The 20,778-nt window shown below is 53.1% G+C and overlaps 3 protein-coding genes and 1 pseudogene across 3 annotated transcripts; all 4 read left to right on the forward strand.

Annotated features, from left to right (window-relative positions):
* Nucleotides 1–1,050: 1,050 nt before the first annotated feature.
* On the forward strand, nucleotides 1,051–3,049 carry LOC106894970 (annotated as a pseudogene).
* A 5,895-nt stretch (nucleotides 3,050–8,944) lies between these two features.
* LOC106894972 (hemoglobin subunit beta-like) lies at nucleotides 8,945–10,394 on the forward strand. The gene is made up of 3 exons (XM_014954028.1): nucleotides 8,945–9,104; nucleotides 9,219–9,441; nucleotides 10,164–10,394. Exons 1-3 carry the CDS (start codon nucleotides 9,013–9,015, stop codon nucleotides 10,290–10,292), a joined length of 444 nt encoding a protein of 147 aa, XP_014809514.1. The 5' UTR covers nucleotides 8,945–9,012; the 3' UTR covers nucleotides 10,293–10,394.
* A 2,688-nt stretch (nucleotides 10,395–13,082) lies between these two features.
* On the forward strand, nucleotides 13,083–14,740 carry LOC106894971 (hemoglobin subunit beta-like). Its single transcript, XM_014954027.1, is given in 4 exon segments — nucleotides 13,083–13,272; nucleotides 13,383–13,495; nucleotides 13,498–13,604; nucleotides 14,495–14,740. Coding segments are annotated over 4 exon segments (441 nt in total). The 5' UTR covers nucleotides 13,083–13,180; the 3' UTR covers nucleotides 14,624–14,740.
* Nucleotides 14,741–17,763: 3,023 nt separating this feature from the next.
* On the forward strand, nucleotides 17,764–19,749 carry LOC106894973 (hemoglobin subunit epsilon). Its single transcript, XM_014954029.1, has 3 exons — nucleotides 17,764–17,927; nucleotides 18,038–18,260; nucleotides 19,496–19,749. Exons 1-3 carry the CDS (start codon nucleotides 17,836–17,838, stop codon nucleotides 19,622–19,624), a joined length of 444 nt encoding a protein of 147 aa, XP_014809515.1. The 5' UTR covers nucleotides 17,764–17,835; the 3' UTR covers nucleotides 19,625–19,749.
* Nucleotides 19,750–20,778: the final 1,029 nt, after the last annotated feature.

Consider the following 20,778-nt stretch of genomic DNA (forward strand, 5'->3'; position numbering starts at 1 on the left):
TTGCTGGTCTGGTTGTAACATGGTAGGTCCTATCATCCCTGGGCAAGGCATTTCATTTCCAAAGAGGGAATGGCCAGTGAAACATCTGCCTCGTTAGTGCTCTACACACATTAGAAGAGCCAAGAAACCTGGTGCTGGTCACAGCCTGCCCTGGCACTGGCACTCCACATGGATGTTCCTCGAAACCTAGGGAACGGGGAGGTGATCTCTGATTCATTAACACCAAGCACGGCTTGGTCCATAGATCTCCAGCACACGGTTCATGTGTGCAGGAAGTGGACCAGCAGGATGATGTTTTCAACACTTTTATCTGTTTAGGAAAATGGCCAGGGGCTTCTTTGTGGGTCTGTGTGCCCAGAGCTACAAATCTGCGGCCATGGGCAACAGCCCTTGGCATCCCCAGGCATGTGCTCCTGTGCAGAAATGCCCAAGTTCATAAATGAGGTCATCTATCCCATCAGAGAAATAGAGAATCATAGAATGGATTAGGTTGGAAGGGACCTTAAAGAGCTCCAACCCCCCTGCCCTGGGCAGGGACACCTTCCACCAGAGCAAGTTGCTCCAAGACCCCTCCAACCTGCCCTTGAACCCCTCCAGGGATGGGGCAGCCACAGCTTCTCCACGCAACCTGGGCCAGGATCTCACCATTCTCACAGCAAAGAAGTTCTTCCTAAGATCTAACCCAAATCTCCCCTCTTTCAGGGTCAAACCCTTCCCCCTCCTCCTAGGGCTCCCCTCCCTCATCAAGAGTCACTCCCCAGCTTTCCTGGACCCCCCTCCTTGAGGGACTGGAAGGGGCTCCAAGGTCTCCTCTTCTCCAGACTGAATCCCCCCAACTCTCTCAGTCCCCCCTCCCAGCATCTCCGTGGCCTCCTGTGGCCCCACTCCAACAGCTCCATGTCCTTCCTGTGCTGAGGACTCCAGAGCTGGACACAGTGCTCCAGGTGGCATCTCACAGGAGCAGAGAGGAAGAATGACCTCCCTCATGATGACTTCCTGGCCATGCTTATATCTCTCAAGTTTAGTGAGGCAGAGGACTCAAAACTGTTGCAGAACCCCTTGCACATGGGTCAGTGCAGGCTGCGGGACACGGGATGGCATGTCCATGCCTGTGGTGAGCAGGCAGTCAAGGGGGGAAGGAGGGGGAGATAAGTGGTTATTGTGTCCTGAGCCTGCCTGTTAAGCAAGTCATGGGGCTTTTTCCTTGAAGACCACACCTCACTGCAGACTGACCACTCCATGGACAGACCGACCCACTGTCAACGAGGATCGCCAGCCAATGACCCCACAGCGCAGGACGGGGAGGAGCTGCCAGCAGGGAATAAAAGCCTCTGTGGGGTCTGCAGCTCCACTACAGGGTCTGTGTCCTCCTGCAGCTCCCAGCAAAGCCGCCCGCCACCATGGTGCACTGGACAGCCGAAGAGAAGCAGCTCATCACCAGCCTCTGGGGCAAGGTCAACGTGGAGGAATGTGGTGCTGAGGCCCTGGCCAGGTAGGTCCAGCTCCTGGGCATCTGCTCGGCTTCACCTTGGATAAAGAAACTGCTGCAATTGCATTTGGGAGTGTTAATTTGTCTACTTGTGTCCCCCCATCTCTCCCCAGGCTACTGATCGTCTACCCCTGGACCCAGAGGTTCTTTGATAACTTCGGGAACCTCTCCAGCCCCACTGCCATCCTTGGCAACCCCATGGTCCGTGCCCATGGCAAGAAAGTGCTCACCTCTTCGGGGAAGCCGTCAAGAACCTGGAAAACCTCAAGGCGACCTATGCCAAGCTGTCCGAGCTGCACTGTGAGAAGCTGCATGTGGACCCCGAGAACTTCAGGGTGAGCCATGCTCGGGGCTTGACCCTCCTCTCCCTCCATCCTGCTGAGTAGCTCAGTGTCTGGAGGGCTTCAAACAAGCATAAATGTAGTGTATTTTAGTTACCAAACAGAAAGGGGCTGGGTTAGAGGGAAAGGTTGGACGCTTGATTCTAGGGAAATGCCAGGCTCCAGGCTGTGAGGGGTTGGGGACAAATATCAGGAGATGATCTGAAAGCTCTGGGGTCTCGGACAGGCATTGCTTGAGAAAAATGGGAAAAGGATGCCAGGAGGCCAAGTGGGGCTGAAGGTGGAGAGCATGGAGGGAAGTCCTGCTATGTCTGTGCCATGGACAGCCTCTCCCTGGCACCTCCTGCCCCCGAGGATGGGGTCCTCTTCATCTCCCCTTTTTCCAAGGATGGCAGACATGGGAGGAGAGGGAAAAGCAAGTGTGGGGTGGTCAGGGGCTGGCCATGGATGGGAAGAGATAGAGAGTGGGATCAGAGACAGAGAGGACAGGTCTGAGCATGGGCACAAGGTCAGCAGATGTGGGAGGGGAGCAAGAGGGGAATGAAGCAAAAGAGATCTGGGTGCAGGGGGGTGGGAAGTCTCTGGGGGTGAAGAGAGGGAGCTGCTGAGGGTGGAAGGGATTGAGAGGGTCTGGATGTGGCTGATGGCCCCTGTTTCAGTTGCTATTGAAGCCTGACTTTGGGGATATAGCAGGTAGACCTTGCACCGACCCTCTGCTCAAGTAGGTGTGGGGTTTCACAGCAGAAAAGAAAAAGAAAAAAAGACAGAAAATGTCTGAAAATAAAGCCTAAAGGCTGGAAAAGGAAGGTGTGAGAAGAAGCAGAGGCAGAGCAGGTGGATTCTGGTGCATATGGTCAGCATAGGGCTATTTTCCCGCAGAGGGAATTCGGCTCAAAGAGCTTCCCTGGGTTACAGCCTCCAAGAACCCACCAGAGACCTGAGCTCCCCCCAGACCCTGGTCCCTTGGGTCCTGCTCAGGATGAAGGGGTGCTCAGCACTGAACTGACCTGATTTGTTTCCTTCTCTTCTCCAGCTCCTGGGAGACATCCTCATCATTGTCCTGGCTGCACACTTCACCAAGGACTTCACCCCTGCCTGCCAGGCCACTTGGCAGAAGCTAGTCGGTGTGGTGGCCCATGCTCTGGCCTACAAGTACCATTAAACCCCCCAGAGGCAGATGTTTCTCTAACAATCAATAAAAAACCCCACATTTTCTGGACTTCTTAGTGTGCTCCTGTGTCTCTGCAGCTGCTTGTGGGGTGGAAGGGAGGGAGCTGGGGGGCACGAAAAGGGGAAGGTGGGCTCTGGGCTGCTGGGACCATCACACTCCAGGAAGGTTGGCCAAAGGGCCAAAGATGACTTTTCCTGGCTATTTGGGCTCTCTCCAAAAGGCATCAGTCTGATTTTCCTGCCTGCCCAGTGGGGCTGGTCCTGGACCTCCTGGACCTCCACCCACCAAGCGATGTGGGGGGGCTCCTTGCACAGGGAGTTCCAGTGGGACATCTGGGGACATTGGCCTCTAAACCACTGATGGGCACATCCCAGCCCACCTCTGAGCACCTCTGAGTTTGCTGAAATCACCAGGAGGGGGGTTTCTGACCCATCCTGACCCTTTCAGTGCAGATGAGCGAGATGCAGGGGAAGCCCCATCCCTGGAGGTGTTCAAGGCCAGGTTGAGCAACTTGGTCTGGTGGGAGATGTCCCTGCCCAGGGCAGGGGGGTTGGAACTCGATGACTTTTAAGATCCCTTCCAACCTGAACCATTCTATAATTTTGTGATTCTAAACAAAGGCCCCTCTGGTCCAGAATCTCTCCACTTTTCATGCATGTGAGTGTTTAAATTTGTAGAAATTCACTGAAGCCACCTTAGATTAGGCAGAAATTTGGCCCTTCATATTGCAGTACTGATGTGCATTTAAGAAGTTGATCAAAAGCATTTTCTGAATTGGCAATGAAACTGCTCCTGTCGTAGCTTTTGTGCATTTTGATCAGAATCTGGTATCTAAAATAAAATGCATATTATCCCAAGGAACGGGGGGGGAAGGCAGCTTTTAAGCAGGACCGATCAGAGCTTTCTTTTTTTTTATTCAGGTTGACCTAATGGAAGCATATTTTTTCACTGGAGTGGAAGGATTCTGCATAAACATATCAGTGTCAGCAATGCTTTTCCAGGAATAACTTAAAAAGCAACAAGGACAGGCATGTCGGTGTGTCAGAATGCTGAAATCCTTGTTTTGCATTATTTAGGAATAAATTTTCTGCCTTTCTCCTGATAAAGCAGGAATTTGCACTTATGGTCCCTCTGTCCTAGACAGACATCCTGTCTGACAGGCAAAGGAGGGCTGAGAGCATCCTGGGCTGGGGGAAGAGGAGGCTGAGGGGAGACCTCATCAGTCTCTACAACTACCTGAAAAGACATTGTAGAGAGGTTGGTGCTGGTCTCTTCTCCCAGGTAATTAGTGACAGAACAAGAGGGAATGGCTTCCAGCTCCAAGAGGGTAGATTTAGACTAGACATTAGGAAACAATTCTTCACAGAGACAGTGGTCAGAAGCTGGAATAGGCTGCCCAGGGAGGGGGTTGAGTCACCATCCCTGAATGTGTTTAGGAATCGTTTAGATGTGGTGCTGGGGGATACGGTGGAGGGGAGAACTTTGTAGAGTGGGGTTGATGGTTGGACTCGATGATCCCAAGGGTCTTTTCAAATGTGAATGATTCTATGAAAAGAAAAATAAGCAAGAAAAAACCCAACCAGAAACCAGTCCAGGTTTCCCGCAATACATTAGTATTTTTTCAGTGACCAAAAGGGGCATCTCAGCAGGATTTCAGGAGGTGAGGCTGTTCTCAAAGTCTTGTTCCAGTTAGCACAGAAGTGCAGCTCTAAACCTTGGAAATTCAAAGAATCATGGAATGGTTCAGGTTGGAAGGGAACTTAAAGACCGCCCAGTCCCATCCCCGGCCATGGGCAGGGCCACCTCCCATCAGACCAAGCTGACAACCCTTTTGGTGAAGACATTTTTCCCAACATATGTACTAAACCTCCCCTGGCACACCTTGAGGCCCATATATACTAAACCTCCCCTGGCACACCTTGAGGCCATTTCCTCTTGTCCCATGGCCTGTTCCTTAGGAGAAGAGATTGACCCCCCCTGGCTACACCCTCCTTTCAGGGAGTTGGAGAGAGCCAGAAGGTCTCCCCTCAGCCTCCTTTTCTCCAGGCTGGACATCCCCAGCTCCCTCAGAAGTTTTCCAGACCCTTCTCCTTGTGCTCCAGACCCCTCACCAGCTCTGTTGCCCTTCTCTGGACACATTCCAGCCCCTCAAGGTCTTTCCTGTCAGGAGGGGCCCAAAACTGGACATGGCCCTCGAGGTGGGGCCTCACAGGTGCCAGGATGATGGTGGCCTCCTTGGCCACTTGGGCAAAGAGACCTAGAATCTCTGCATGGTGCAAACAGCCTTTTGGAGCCCAGAGTCCCTTCCAAGTGGTTCCAGCCCTCCATGGCCTGACCAAGGCAGGGCTGGCAGAGGTACAATCCCGTTTTGCTTCCATTCCAAGGGGGATGGAGCCAGCTCCTGCCCTCAACTGGGAGACCATGAGATGCTGGCACAGAGTGAGATGAGCCTGGACAGGTGGGAAGGGGAGATGGCAGCAAATAAAGCAGGAACAAAGAAACCTTTGAGACCTAGTGGCTTAAGACACAAGAAATGGCGCGTTTTGGAGGAAATAGAAGAGGCTGGCTGGCATCCAGAGCGGCAGAGGCTGTGTAGAGCTGCCACTCCTGCTGATAAGGGCTCTGGTAAAGCTTGGCGCAGGACACTGCCTGCTGCAATCAGAGTGACCAATTAATTCTGCTTGTTTCAGAAAGGCTGTCACTGTAGCTGCCTTGTGCTGTCATCGAGATGAGTTATCTATAAAAATGGAAGGTTCTCATCCATGGAAATGGGCATGGCCCATTGTGGGGCCAAGAAGTGAAGAATGACCCACACTAATAGGACAGCGTCTGGAAAGATGCGCGAGGGAAGGGTCCTGAGCATAGAGAAATCCATCCCAGGAGTAAAAAGGCCCTAGTTTTCCTTCTGGGGTTAAGGACTAGGGGAAAGGAGATCTCCCTTTGACTCTGCAAACTGGAAAAAAATCTACAGAAATTGCCTTTACTTGGCATGTTGTGATGGACACTTCCCTTCCCACCCTGTGCCACCAAACAGCCCCCTCAACAGACAATCCCTGCACTGGGACTTCTGAGCATCCAAAAAATTGCCCACAGGTCTCTGCCCCCTCCAGGAGGTAAAGCAGGTGATTTTAAAATGCACTTAAAATGAACTCTTTCTTATAAAAACAGGTGAGGCTGATGGATCCCCGGGAGAAGCCAGGGCTGGGACTGCCTGGGCTGTCGTGCCGTCGTGTTTTGCCAAGTGTCTCTCCACCGTCTGGCAGGGCACAGGGCTGCTTATGGTGAATTCTCCCCCTGTCCTGGTCGAGGTCACCCTGCCATCCTGGCAGGAGCCTTGGGGCCTGTCTCTGCTTGACTGCCAGCTCCTGCCTCCTACAACAGCGTCATGGACCACTGCCTGACTGTCGTAAACAGCCTCGGGGCCTGCCCGGCACAGCAGGTTTCCTTAAAATGTCTTTGTGGCTGACTAACCTTCGAACAAAAAAGCCCTTGGAAGCTCCTTTCGCAGGGAGTTTAATCTCATGGTTTTTTTCCTTCTGTCAGCTGATGACTGCCCCGTGGCACTTATGCCACAGGAGATGATGTGAAAAGCACTTTGCTGGAGATGATGTGGCTGCCCCATCCCTGGAGGGGTTGAAGGGCAGGTTGGAGGGGGCTTGGAGCAACCTGCTCTGGTGGGAGGTGTCCCTGCCCAGGGCAGGGGGTGGCTCTGGGTGGTCTTTAAGGGCTTTTCCGACCCAAACCATTCTATGATTCTATGAAGCACTTTGAAGGGATCACTTGCCAGGACAGGATGATGTTCTGCAGCAGGGAGACCTCCAGCTTGGGAGATGCTGCTGTCCACAGTGGTGACCAAGAAGGACCCATGTAGGCTGGGGAAGGACAGGGCTGAGGGGGAAGGAAGGAAGGAAAGATATATCAACGCTCAGTAAACCCCATGAGGTGTTAATCCTTCACTTCTTCTCTTGGTTTAGCATCTCACCTCATGCCTGGGATGGGCATTTGAAACTGCCCCTGTTGGATGATGCATCTGAGCTGCTCTGGTGCCAAGGTACCGCCTGTTCACCAGTGGTGCCACCAGTTCACCAGTCCATTCTACTAATAAAGAATCTGGAAGTTGTGTCCGCAGAGCAATGCACTGACCTTACAACCTCATCATTTCTTGTGTTTCTATTAACTGAGAAAACATGGGGACGAGCCAATTTGCAGACACAGCAGAACTAGAATTGCAATTAGAAAATTTAGTTTGAGGTCAGGTCACCAGCTACAGCTGAGGGCAGAGCTCAGAACCTGACTGTGCCATGGACTTCTTGCATCATTTTATGTGCATCGACGCATAAGGACCCTGTTTGCAAAATTATCCCAGAAAGAATGCTTCTCTTCTTTGACAGCCTCCCCTGTTAGTAGGAAACACTCTGGATGGAGGTGCCCTGTCAAGTAGGAGGGTGGAAAAAAAAGTCACAACTCTCACATTTATAGCAACTGCAGGGAGTAATGGTATTGGCCAGAAGTAAGGCTGGAAGAACTTATCAACAGCTTTATTTGGAGCAGGCAGATGAGAGATAAGATAGTGTTCTCCAGATTTGTAAAGACGGTTGCCAAGAAGAAAGACAATGAGTGAGACAATGCAGGGGGACATCCTCCCCGAAAGGCCATTTCTTAGGGCTGAATTACTTCATGTGAACCATCAATCTGATCAAGACAGCTCTACCAACAGGAGAAATGCTGCTTTGCCAGGACAACTTATTTCTTTTGGGGTATGAGGTACACCATTTACCAAAGAACTCTTTTTTGCCCGTATAAGCAGTGTTTGCCCTCAAGAGTCTGTCAGTGCAAGTGTCTGATATAGCAAAACCATCCAACTTGTGCCATGCAGACAAGGTTTTATTGCATGTTTCTGCTGGCAGTCTGGAAAAATAAGTGTGATTCCCTGTTTGGTTCTGCCTTTTATTTGGTGTACACCCCCTTTTTGACTTGGTCAGGCTCAGAACTGTGCCCCAAAGCTGTCCACTTATCAGGTTAACGGGCAGTGATCGGCCCATACAGTAATGAGGCATTCAAAATCTAAAATAAATTAATGCTGTGTTGTCCTCTTCCTGGAGGGCCAGCAGGTAAAATTAACATTGGGCTGGTTTTGCACAGTAGATCCTGGTACTAGGCTCCGGCTGGTGTCAGATGGGACTGACTGTCCTCGTGGATGACATATCTGGCTTGTTCTCCTCGTGGGACCAAGACTAAGGACTATGGGGTAACACTGTGCTCCTGAGACCTGTAACACAGAGTTGTGCCTTTGAGGTGGGTCCACTTTCTCTGGTGACAGGGAATTGCACTAGGGATGAGAAACAGGAGAGTGGATGCAAAATAGGGGTCTGAGAACAGCATGGACAACAACGATGGACAATGATAGTGGACAACAACTCTAAAGCTCCTTGGTAGGACAGACAAGAACGGAGGGGGGTCTAGATTTGGGAGTGATCATTCAATCCATGTTTCCCAGCAAGGCCCTGGTCCTTCAAGCTGGGATGGATGATGCCTAGAGCTGTTCGGGATGAATCCCAGGACTGCAGGGCACCAATGCACAATGAAGAGTCTGAAAACAATGTCAAGGTGGAGACTGGAAACTCTTTGAACATCACTGCCTGTCTTCTTGGGTCTGAACCCCATTCAACTGCCGGCCCCTGGCTGTCTCTGCCATATTGGACACCCGCAGCCGAGGAGGAGCCGTGCAGGTTCCTGTGCTCGGGGCTGTGAATACAAGTCCATGGGTATGAGATGATGGGTGTCCACTCAAAGACAGAGGGGGGAAAGGGCCTCTTTTCCCCTTGGACTGCATCCAAAATTGCTATCTTTCCTTGTGCAGCCCAGCTCCCTCCCCAGCCCCAACCAATAGCTACGTGAACTGAGATTAGGACAAGCCGTTACTAGTGTATAAAAATCCCTGGGGCAGACTTTGGCTCTACTTCCAACTCATTGTTCAGGGAAGCTCCAGGAAAACCCTCTTGCTCGCCACCATGGTGCACTGGACAGCTGAAGAGAAGCAGCTCATCACCGGCCTCTGGGGCAAGGTCAATGTGGCCGACTGTGGTGCCGAGGCCCTGGCCAGGTAGGTCCAGCTCCTGGGCATCTGCTCAGCTTCACCCTGAGTAGAGAAACCATTCCAACCATGGGAAAATTAACATGTCTCTGTGTTTGCTTGTGTCCCCCCATCTCTCCCCAGGCTGCTGATCGTCTACCCCTGGACCCAGAGGTTCTTCGCTTCCTTCGGCAACCTCTCCAGCCCCACCGCCATCATCGGCAACCCAATGGTCCGTGCCCATGGCAAGAAAGTGCTCACCTCTTTCGGGGAAGCTGTCAAGAACCTGGACAACATCAAGAAGTGCTTTGCTCAGCTGAGCAAACTCCACTGTGACAAGCTGCATGTGGACCCTGAGAACTTCAGGGTGAGCCATGCTCAGACTCCAGCCTCAGCTGGGCTGAGATTTCTGCTCTCCAGAGAGGGACGTAGGGGTCTCTGGGATGTCTGATGATCAGTGAGACCTAGAGAGAAACCCTGAATCTGGGAGCCCGCTGAGGGAGGGGCGGTGGAGGGAAAGAGGGAGTGAATAGGCACATTTGGGGAGAATAGAGAGGATTTATGGTGCTGGGATCTGTGAGAGGAGGGACCCAGGCAGGGGAGGTGGATGGGGATGAAATACAGAGTCGAATACGTGCTGGTGGGAAGCAATGTTGGCTTGGAGCAGCCAGAGACCAGAAGGGAAGAAACCGAGACAGAGTTTGGAGGGAAGAGCTGAGCTTGGCTGTGATGGAGCGGTTAAACCAGGAGAGAAAATAAACACAGAAGCAGAAGGAGGGGATCTGAGCCAAGGAAAAGCAAGGGTGAGGAGGAGGGACGTGAGAGGAAAAGATAAACCCTGTCAAAGCAAAGGGAGGAAAGTGTGTGGGGAGGAGGACCCAGCACATCCAGGCACCCTGGTGGGTGCCAGAGCTACAAGCTGTGCAAGGAGCCTGATGTTCTGCATGGGGCTGTGATAAATCTGTTCCTTGCTTTGTGAAGAATTCCCCAAAAACTGGTGTCCGTGCACGAACACCTGGGTGGTGCCATGGTGGGGAGGGAGATGGGGGGCAGCACCAGGCTGACAACTTCTCCTCCTTCCATTGCCAGCTACTGGGTGACATCCTCATCATCGTCCTGGCCGCCCACTTCAGCAAGGACTTCACCCCAGCCTGCCAGGCTGCCTGGCAGAAGATGGTCCGTGTGGTGGCCCACGCTCTGGCCCACGAGTACCACTGAGCCTCCTGCAAACCTTCACGCCTGGAGTTGCTCCTGGGGAAACATCCTCTGGTTCTGCTGGTCTCTAATTGCCAAATAAACACCAACTGCTTCAGCCATGAAGAGGTGTCCGTCTCTCTGTGGGAATGGGGTGAGGGACACCCGGGGGTGCTGGGGAATGGGGAGGGGATGCTCATACATGAGCCACAGGCTTGTCTATGAATTCATGCCAGTGAGACTCACCAGGGGAACGATCAAGAAAAAAAAAAAAAAAACCAACAACCAAATAAACACACTACGAAATGCAAACAGAAATACTCCGGTGCTTTTTTGAGACTTTGAGTGACATCGTTGAGCTTTTCACAGATTAAGTGGGAAAAAACTTTGTACAACAGCATGCAGTGGGGGAAGTGGCAGTGAGATGAGCTCCATTGTTTGTAACTTCCTTCATGGAAGGAAAAATGGGGGTTTTTGTTCTGTTTTCTGTTTAAAATATTATCGTTCTTAGATTATTAAAACCAGAATATAATAGACACAACTATCCCTTATGGCAAAAAATATGCTAAGAATGGTAATTTCATGCATAGGAAGGACAGAGTCCCTGGTTTCACTGGCCCCTACATCTAAATTTCCACAAGCAAAATGAAATCCCCTGAATAGTCTCTGTGTCACACGGAGGACCACAGCCCTCACCAGCCTCTTGTCCTCCAGCATCCCCACAGCACGGAGAACAGCTCAGGGACGTGTCTGGGGCTTCTGGGTGGTGAATCCCTCCCTCACCCTTATCAGGGAGAGGGCAGAGCGAATGGCTCCAGAGCAAGACGGCACTGCTCGACGTGGAGGGCTGGGGGACAGTGTCACCCCTCTGGGTCCTTTGGCCAAGACCCCACCTGAAGTGAGTAGGCAGAGGAGAACGGAGCAGCCATCAGAAAGGCTGGTAGCCCACAGCCCATGGCCAATGTGAACACATTGCCCCATGGTCATCCAGACCCCACTGGACAACTCCTCTGTGTTTACCTGGCTCTGGTCCCACAAACTCCACCCCAGGTCCCAGCACCTCCATCCCACCCCACCACCTCCAGCTGGCTCTGCTGGGAGTAGGAGCCAACATGGAGCCCCAGGAGACCCAACTGCCTCTCCCACCACTCAAGGGGACCAATGCTCTTCCAACTGTCGTATCTCCAGGTCAGGCACTGCCTCCTGCTGCACAGACCCCAGTATACCCAGTCTTCCCCACCTCTCCTGTGAGCTAACACTGTGCAGGAAATTGGTGTGCCCTGTGTTAGAAGGTTTCCTGTCCAGCCTTGCTTGACCTTGGCTAATAGGCTCTGTGAGACAGAAGCCCTCTCTGACCCCAAGCCACTGCTCATGGTTTTCTCAGTGTTACCCTAAATTGAGTCAACTTGGTCTAGCCGGAGGTGTCCCTGCCCATGGCAGGAGGCTGAAACTAGGTGATCTTCAAGTCCCCTTACAACACAAACCTTTCTGTGATTCTATGAAACTGTTAAAAAGGTTGATAGGAAGGAACATGGAGAATCCAAAGCCTGGCAGGTCCTGCAACAAGAGGACAAAGAGAAACCGCTTGCACGGTGTTGGTGTCTCCAGTGGGAGGACCCAACAGCCCCATGTCTGAGTCTTCTGCTTCTCCTGCCTTGTGGTTTTCATCATCCAAGGGGCACCAAGCCTGTCAATGCACCTTCCTCCGGGGGCTCATGGGGGGCTTGTAGGACGCTCAGATGTGGCGTGGAGATAAATACCACCCTTCAGTGGGGAGCCATGGAGCTGGAAATCAAAGACAGGGGAGGACGGGCAGACGGACAGCCTATCCCATGGTGGATCTGGGCATCTTGCCCTGGGGCCCCACCTGTGTTAGAGGGTTTCCTGTCCAGCCTTGCTTGACCTTGGCTAATAGGCTCTGTGAGACGGAAGCCCTCTCTGATCCCAAGCCACTGCTCATGGTTTTCTCAGTGTTACCCTAAATTGAGTCAACTTGGTCTAGCCGGAGGTGTCCCTGCCCATGGCAGGAGGCTGAAACTAGGTGATCTTCAAGGCCCCTTACAACCCAAACCCTTCTGTGATTCTATGAAACTGTTAAAATGGTTGATAGGAAGGAACAAGGAGAATCCAAAGCCTGGCAGGTCCTGCAAGTCCCCTTACAACACAAACCTTTCTGTGATTCTATGAAACTGTTAAAAAGGTTGATAGGAAGGAACATGGAGAATCCAAAGCCTGGCAGGTCCTGCAACAAGAGGACAAAGAGAAACCGCTTGCACGGTGTTGGTGTCTCCAGTGGGAGGACCCAACAGCCCCATGTCTGAGTCTTCTGCTTCTCCTGCCTTGTGGTTTTCATCATCCAAGGGGCACCAAGCCTGTCAATGCACCTTCCTCAGAAGAGGACAAAGAGAAACCTCTTGCACGGTGTTGGTGTCTCCAGTGGGAGGACCCAACAGCCCCATGTCTGAGTCTTCTGCTTCTCCTGCCTTGTGGTTTGCATCATCCAAGGGGCACCAAGCCTGTCAACGCACCTTCCTCCGGGGGCTCATGGGGGGCTTGTAGGACGCTCAGATGTGGCGTGGAGATAAATACCACCCTTCAGTGGGGAGCCATGGAGCTGGAAATCAAAGACAGGGGAGGACGGGCAGACGGACAGCCTATCCCGTGGTGGATCTGGGCATCTTGCCCTGGGGCCCCACCCTGATGCCGCGTCCCCTCCCTCGGGTGCCAGGGGCACCGTCCCCCCCCCCGGGGGCCCAGCCAAGGGAGGGGTGCAGGGGCAGGAGGAGGGGCCCGGGGGAGCGTATAAAAGTGGGGACGGGGAGAGCCGCTCGCCAGCGTGCGATCCCCTTGGGAGCAAGAGCCGAGACCCTCCGTACCCGCCGGCAGCCACACGCTACCCTCCACCCGTCACCATGGTGCACTGGTCAGCCGAAGAGAAGCAGCTCATCACCGGCCTCTGGGGCAAGGTCAATGTGGCCGACTGTGGTGCTGAGGCCCTGGCCAGGTAGGTCCAGCTCCTGGGCATCTGCCCAGCTTCACCCTAGACAGAGAAACCATGGAAATTGCATTTGGGAGTGTTAATGCATCTGCCCATGTCCCTCCGTCTCTCCCCAGGCTGCTGATTGTCTACCCCTGGACCCAGAGGTTCTTCGCTTCCTTCGGGAACCTCTCCAGCCCCACCGCCATCCTTGGCAACCCCATGGTCCGTGCCCATGGCAAGAAAGTGCTCACCTCTTCGGGGAAGCCGTGAAGAACCTGGACAACATCAAGAACACCTTCGCCCAGCTGTCCGAGCTGCACTGCGACAAGCTGCACGTGGATCCCGAGAACTTCAGGGTGAGCCGTGCTCATCACTGGGGAATTGTCCTCTCTGTGGGCAGCTTCTCCCCCAACCCCAAGTCCCACCACATCAAGGGTTTACCCCAGACATGTCGGTGCAGGAGGAAGAGGGGCTGGTGGTTGGGGTGAGGGGGAGATGGAGGAGAGGGAGAGGGAGGGAAGGAATGAACCTGAAGCTCAGTGTGAAAACACCGAAGGGGCTGAGGGGTGATGGTGTATGGAGAAGTCGTCTGGAAGATGCAAGGGAGGGTGCAGGGGAGACAGGAAGGCGATGAGGAGGTGGTTTTTGTGCAGAATGGGAGGGGAAGGGCAAAGTGAAAGCGGTTGTTGGGCAGGAAGAGGTTTGAGCCAAGGGGAGGGCGAAGGAGCCAGAGAGGAGCTTGGCACAGAGGAGAAAGGAGAGATGAGTGAGGAGCAGGAGACGGCAGCTGGATGCCAACAGCACAAGAGGAATGGGACCTAAAGGTAGAGAGAACTTTGGCTCCTGTGTGTCCATAGCTGAGAGTTTTCCCATGGGGAAGTAAGCCCAACATTTGTCACCAGGGCTGGCACTGCCAAGTGTCGGCTCCCTGCCGCACCACAGACCCTCAGATATGGCTTCTGCTGGGGAGAAACTCCCAAACAAAGCCAGAAGGGAGAAAAAGAAATTTAATCCACAAAATTTCTGGGGAGCTTTTGGTTACTCTTCCTACAGCAGTAGCAGAATCCGAATCCTTAGAGTAAGAGCAGAGAACAAGTTTAAGGTTCATCTTAGAAAGGACTCTGGGTGAGATTTTTTTAAGCCAAGAAAATGCCTGGAGTTTTTCCCTGGGTCTGGTGCAGATGCTTGTGTGGGGGTCTGCGGGCTGCTGGGCATTGCTAACCTGAGGGTCTTCTTGTCCCTCCAGCTCCTGGGTGACATCCTGATCATTGTGCTGGCCGCCCACTTCGCCAAGGATTTCACTCCCGACTGCCAGGCTGCCTGGCAAAAGCTGGTCCGTGTGGTGGCCCATGCCCTGGCCCGCAAATACCACTAAAAAGCCAGCAGGAAAGCCCTGGCAGCATCCTCCAGCCGCATGTCGTGCACCGGCTGATGTGCTGCTCTGGAGCCAACAGCTTGTAACAGCCAAATAAAGCTCATCCTGTGAAGTCTCCACCGAGTCCGTGTGTCCCTGAGATGATGGAGGGGTTGGTGGGACGGGGACCTGGGGCACCTGCAGGAGGGCTGGGGGTTTAAGCTCGAACAGGGCATTTTGCTCCCAGAAGACACCACTTCCCTTTGTTCTGTATGTTTTTTGGGCGAGTTTTGGGCTCTGGAAATCATCCTTACAGAGTATTGGGCAGATGCAGCCCAGCTACTTCTGGGAAGTTTGCATTGAGGAACCTGCTGGTGTTTTACCATGAAATGTGCATGTTTTTTTGCAGGCGAGGGGAACTCAGAGGACTCGTATTTTTTTTAGGGGGCATAAATAAAGCGAAGACTTTAATCTACCCGGGCTCATTCCTGGCATAAAGCCTACAAGAAATTAGCTGACTCATACTGGCCAAGCAGCCAGCTGGGTGGGGGCAGGTTTTAGATAAACATTTCGCTATCAAGACCCGTCCAGACTTTGTTTATGTGCTTCTTTTTCACCCTGTGCCGCCCATTCGGCAATTAGGGAGGGGGCCCGATCCTGCTAATAGTGGTAAATATTAATAATTTTCCGGATGTGGGTATCAATTGATGCTGTGTGCACTCAGAACGTCTTGGGTGTTTAAGTGTCTGCAGGGCAGGACTCTCTCGGGTAGAGGTTGTTCTTGGCATGGGAAGCACTGTCTGGACCAAGCATGACGCAGTAAAAACGATGGTTGGATGAAAGGACACGCTTATTTTTCAAAGGGGAAAAAAGAGGGCAAAGCAATATATCCCAGTGTCTCTGACACCCTCTTTGCACCGTGTCCTCTCCCAGCTTCAGCCACATTTTTGGGCATCACACTCTCTCCCCATGACCCACTGGAGGGTAATAAAAGCGTTTTGTGACCCATAAATGCCCTTTCTCACGCACGTTGCTCCGAGGAAGAGGCATTTTGTTTCTGGTGTCAAGGCAGGCTGTGAGAAGGTGGTGCCGACCAAGTGCTGAAGTGATCTCGTCCCTGCAGGGAGTCTGGGCCACAAAACCCAGATTCTGATGTGATTTTTCATAGGTTTCACGTTAGCCATTCATAACCTTTCATATGAAAATATTGTTCACAGACTTCAGGCAGAAAAGATGGAATTATTTAATCAAGCAGGTCTCCTCCTGCGAACAAGGTGCCTGGGGGGTTGAAATGAGCCTCTCAGGTTGGACCCTGCAGGTCAGCAGAGCAGGGCTCTTCCCGCTGTCGGGGTTCCTGTTGGGATACTCCTTCCCAGCAGCAGGGACGAGGGTTTCCATCCCCTGCACCCTCATCCCAGCATGGCAGGATGGGGATGGTTCCCCGGGGCTTCATTCCCCATCCCCAGCTGGGGGATGACACCCCAGTCCCTGATCCCCTGGCAAACAGATCCTGTGGGTTGTCTTCTCCTTGTGGGGCTTCTCCTGCCCCCGTTTTGTCTCCTGTGTGATGGCAGAACGTCATTGTGGGAGCTGACAACCCCCCAGGGCAATGCCCGCTGCAGGGATGGCAGGTCCTGGAGGGGTTGATAAGGTGGTGCAGGAGGGTGGGCACCGGTGGTATTTTGCCAGTGTGTTGTCACCCCCCCAGTGCATGTACCCGGGCACTGGTCGACTGGATTTATCATCATGCTCCAGCAGACTGGCCCGCACGCACTAGATTTTCGCCACAAAAGGCAGATAGAGACCTTTGCCCCTTCCCTGGAGGGGTTCAAGACCAGGTGCACTAGATTTTCGTCACAAAAGGCAGATATAGACCTTTGCCCCTTCCCTGGAGGGGTTTAAGACCAGGTTGGAGGGGGCTTGGAGCAACCTGGTCTGGTGGGAGGTGTCCCCGCCCAGGGCAGGGGGGTTGGAACCGGATGATCTTTCAGGTCCCCTCCAACCCAAAATGTTCTATAATTCCATGATTCTATGATTCTGTAACTCTAATGTTGAATATTCATCCCTATTCCATTGATAAAGTCTACAACAAGAGGGGGAAAGAGACATTATCAGGCTGAAAATCTCCTTCAGTCCCGACATCCAGCTCTAGGGCCACCAACATCAGAAGGACATGGAGTAGTTGGAGTGGGGCCAGAGGAGGCCACGGAGATGCTGGAAGGGCTGGAGCCCCTCTGCTGGGAGGGGGGGGCTGAGAGAGTTGGGGGGTTCAGCCTGGAGAAGAGAAAATAAGAAATATGGCAGCTTTGTCAGGGCAGGTTCAGAAGGGAAAAACCCTGGCCTTCCCCTGGGCTGGACATCCCTGAGTGGAGCTTTTGCTGTTTTTTGAGCCCACAGCAGATCCTGCAGTGGCAAACCTTGTGTTCAAAGCCCATTTCTCCTGCCCTTTCTGGATGTGGATGAAAGCAGAAAAGGTTGATCCTGTTTGATACTTGCTCCCTCTCCAGCAGCACTTCATTTGGCAGGTCTTTTTTACATCTAAGGGGAGAACATTTGGGTGAGCTGTTTCTTCCTGCTCCAAAAGGGACAAGTAAACTGAGCAGGTCAAGCTGTTACAGGAGGAGGACAACAGGGTTAAAGGAGATTTCAGCTGCAAAGCCCAAGCACCCTCTGAACAACCCTAGTGTCACCCACAGCTCCTGGTGGCGCAAGGAGAGTGGAGACCTCCTGCAGAGCAGGTATCTCATGGGTTTGCTGGTGGCAAATCCCTCTGGGCTGCTCTGCCATGGGCTGAATTTTGGCAGGGGGATTCATCATTTCACTGGCAGAGGCGAGGGCAAGGCAGAATCCGGCATTTGGGAGAATCGAGGCACAAGGCTTGCCCCCTGCACATGTGTTTGACCACGATGGACTATCTCATGGTGGCTTGGCCAACCCTTTCTCTGCAAAGGGGCCCACATCTGGTAGGTGGAACAGGGAACTGCCCACGTGGAGGGGAAGGGACAAAGCTCTTGAACTCAGGATAACCAGGGGCCCCTTCTCAACGTGACACACCCTGGCCATCCCCTTCTGCTCTCCCCTCTGATGGGGACCCCCACCCCATCCCCAGCCAATGACCCCGCAGAACAGGATGGGGAGGAGCTGCTGGCAGGGGATAAAAGCCTCCATGGGGTCTGCAGCTCTTCTACAGGGTCTGTGTCCTCCTGCAGCTCCTAGCAAAGCCGCCCGCCACCATGGTGCACTGGACAGCCGAAGAGAAGCAGCTCATCGCCAGCGTCTGGAGCAAGATCAATGTGGAGGAATGTGGTGCTGAGGCCCTGGCCAGGTAGGTCCAGCTCCTGGGCATCTGCTCAGCTTCACCTTGGATAGAGAAACCACGGCAATTGCCTTTGGGAGTGTTAATGTATCTGCCCATGTCCCTCCGTCTCTCCCCAGGCTGCTGATTGTCTACCCCTGGACCCAGAGGTTCTTCTCCTCCTTTGGGAACCTCTCCAGTCCCACTGCCATCATTGGCAACCCCAAGGTCCGTGCCCATGGCAGGAAGGTGCTCACCTCCTTCGGGGAAGCTGTGAAGAACCTGGACAACATTAAGGCGACCTACGCCAAGCTGTCCGAGCTGCACTGTGAGAAGCTGCATGTGGACCCTGAGAACTTCAGGGTGAGTTGTGTTTGTAGTCCCAGCTCCTTCCCTACGTCCTGTGGGGAAAGTTTTGCTTTGAAACTGGGCGTATGGCCTCCACCAACTCTCTCTGGGGCTGGTTTTTGGCTGGTGGAGGCAGAGAGCCCGTGTGGTACCCATGGGAGACGATTGTGATGCAGGAGTGATTGCAAGAGGGTGGGTGACTTTCACGTTAACAAGTCTAAAATTTTAGTGCCAACAGAGCAATTGGGAGGAGGAGGTTGTAGGAGATCTTTATCTGAAGGTGATCTGGTTGGGGGAGAAAGAACCAAACCCAGGGGAAGGTGCAGGGTGGGCTGGAGGAGGCAGAGGCAGGGGGAAGTCAAGCAGAGCATTTGAGGAAATCCTACAGCAAGATAAGCAGCTTGTGCACTGGAAAACCACAGGGCAGTTTTCTGCCTTGCCCAGTGTGGGCTGCAGGTCTGGATGGGGCTCTGCTTCCTCCCCCAGCACTTGTAAATAAAAATGAATCATTTTCTTCCTTTCCATTTAAAGAGAAAAAGCAAAAAACCCCAGGATTTTGCAGGGTGGGTCTCAGGCCAAATTCCTTTAGCATCCAAAAAATGGGGGGAAATAGCTTCAAGGTTCATTCTTTCATTTTTATATATATTTTTATGTATTTTATTTTTTTTAAATGATGCAGATATTGTTTTATCAAAATCCAGAGCTTTCCATGGACAAGCTGAGCATCTTGCTGTAGCTGTCCCAGGGAATGGGGAGGGACCCAGCCCCCGTAACCAGCCCTGCACCCCGAGGGCTGCTCTGATGGGACAGGGGGGGGCTGAGGAGGAAGAGGAGGAGTGTGAGCATTTGAGCCCCTTTTCAGGGGGTGGAATTCAGCCTCGGGGAGAAATCAGGAGGAAGGAAATGCAGGTGAGCCCCCTTTCAGGGGGCGGAATTCAGCCTCGGGGAGAAGTCAGGAGGAAGGAAATGCAGCCTGTGGGTTGTGGGGTGGTGTGTGGGGGGAGATGGGGACTGGAGGGGAGCCTGCCACAGGAAAACCAGGGAGACAGGGAGCTTGCATGAAGGAAGAAGCTCGTTAGAGCTAAGGAGGTGGCAGGACAGGGTGCAGTGAGTACACAGCCCTCCTTCAGAGGTTGTGGGTCCAACAGATCAGCCCCAGCTCAGGGATGCCCCATCCCTGCTCCGTGCTCTGCTGTGGTACCACAGTTCAAGCAGCACTAACCCTCTCTGTGCTTCTTCTCCTCCTCCAGCTCCTCGGAGACATCCTCATCATCGTCTTGGCTTCCCACTTCGCCCGGGATTTCACCCCTGCTTGCCAGTTTGCCTGGCAAAAGCTGGTTGGTGTGGTGGCCCACGCTCTGGCCCGCAAGTACCACTGAGCATCCCAAGGCTGGCCGTGCGAGGAAGGGTCCCTGCTCCCCCAACAAGCACCCCTGAGCAGAAGGAGGTGCCCGTCGGGTTCTGACGGGCTGTAGCCACCAAATAAACGCCTCCCAGCACCGTGTCTGCAGAGTCTGCCTGTCTCTGGGCTGGGGAAGGGGGGAGGCAGAGGGGGTTTGCGCTGTCGAATGCAATGACATCCTCCTGTGGGTGTATTTCTTGTCTCAGGGTTTCCTTAACTCCGCAGTGCTCTCTCATGTGCACTCCCTGCCAGTGCACACACTGGGCGTGGGGGGTCTGTGGAGAGAAAACCCATGAAAAGGGCCCAGAGAGGGTCTAAGGAATAATGAGGGACTGCAAAAAATCCACATTTGCTCTCCCGGCTCTCCGCACCGGGCGGGGGGGTCTGTGGAGAGAAAACCCATGCAAAGGGCCCAGAGAGGGTCTAAGGAATAATGAGGGACTGCAAAAAATCCACATTTGCTCTCCCGGCTCTCCTTTAATGTGAAATAAGGTGAAGCCAGCACTATGCAGAGCACGGAGTTCCTGTCCAAGTTGTTGCTGCACCCAAGAGGGTGGCACCTCCTTTGCCCAGCTCTAGGGCTGGGGATGGACAATTGCATCTTCGAGCAGCCTGAAACAGCAGAAAACCTTTGAACTCTGGCTCTTGGGGGTGGTGTTCAGGAGATGTTCACTTCTTCTAGCTCTATGAGCTGGCCTAACAGGATCCCCCCTGTATCCCACAAGGGGGGATTTATCATGCTGATACACATGAGCAGACCCTCATCCCCAGACACCCATGGTTCCAAAGACCCCCCTTCTCCAGGGTGAGGGCATCCAGCTCCCAACATCACCCTGTGAACAACCCCCACCACCCTAACTGGCATCTGGGCTTTGCTCTCCTTCTCCCATCCCAGGGTCCTTCATGGTGCAGGGATCGAAGCTGTGGGTCAGGCTTGGTTATCCACTTATTGGGACGAGGGTGGCAAGTTAAATTTTTGTTAGCTATTTTATTATACAGGAGAAAAACATAAAAATGGTCAGGACTGTGTTTGTCCTACTCTTAAATCTTGTCTTAAACCAAGACTGGAAACTCCTTGCACAAGGGAGCTGACAATCAGTGCTGTTTACAGCATCTGGCACAGCAGAGTCA

Source organism: Calidris pugnax, unplaced genomic scaffold (assembly GCF_001431845.1).
Source record: "Calidris pugnax isolate Ruff unplaced genomic scaffold, ASM143184v1 scaffold234, whole genome shotgun sequence".
NCBI classification, from domain to species: domain Eukaryota; kingdom Metazoa; phylum Chordata; class Aves; order Charadriiformes; family Scolopacidae; genus Calidris; species Calidris pugnax.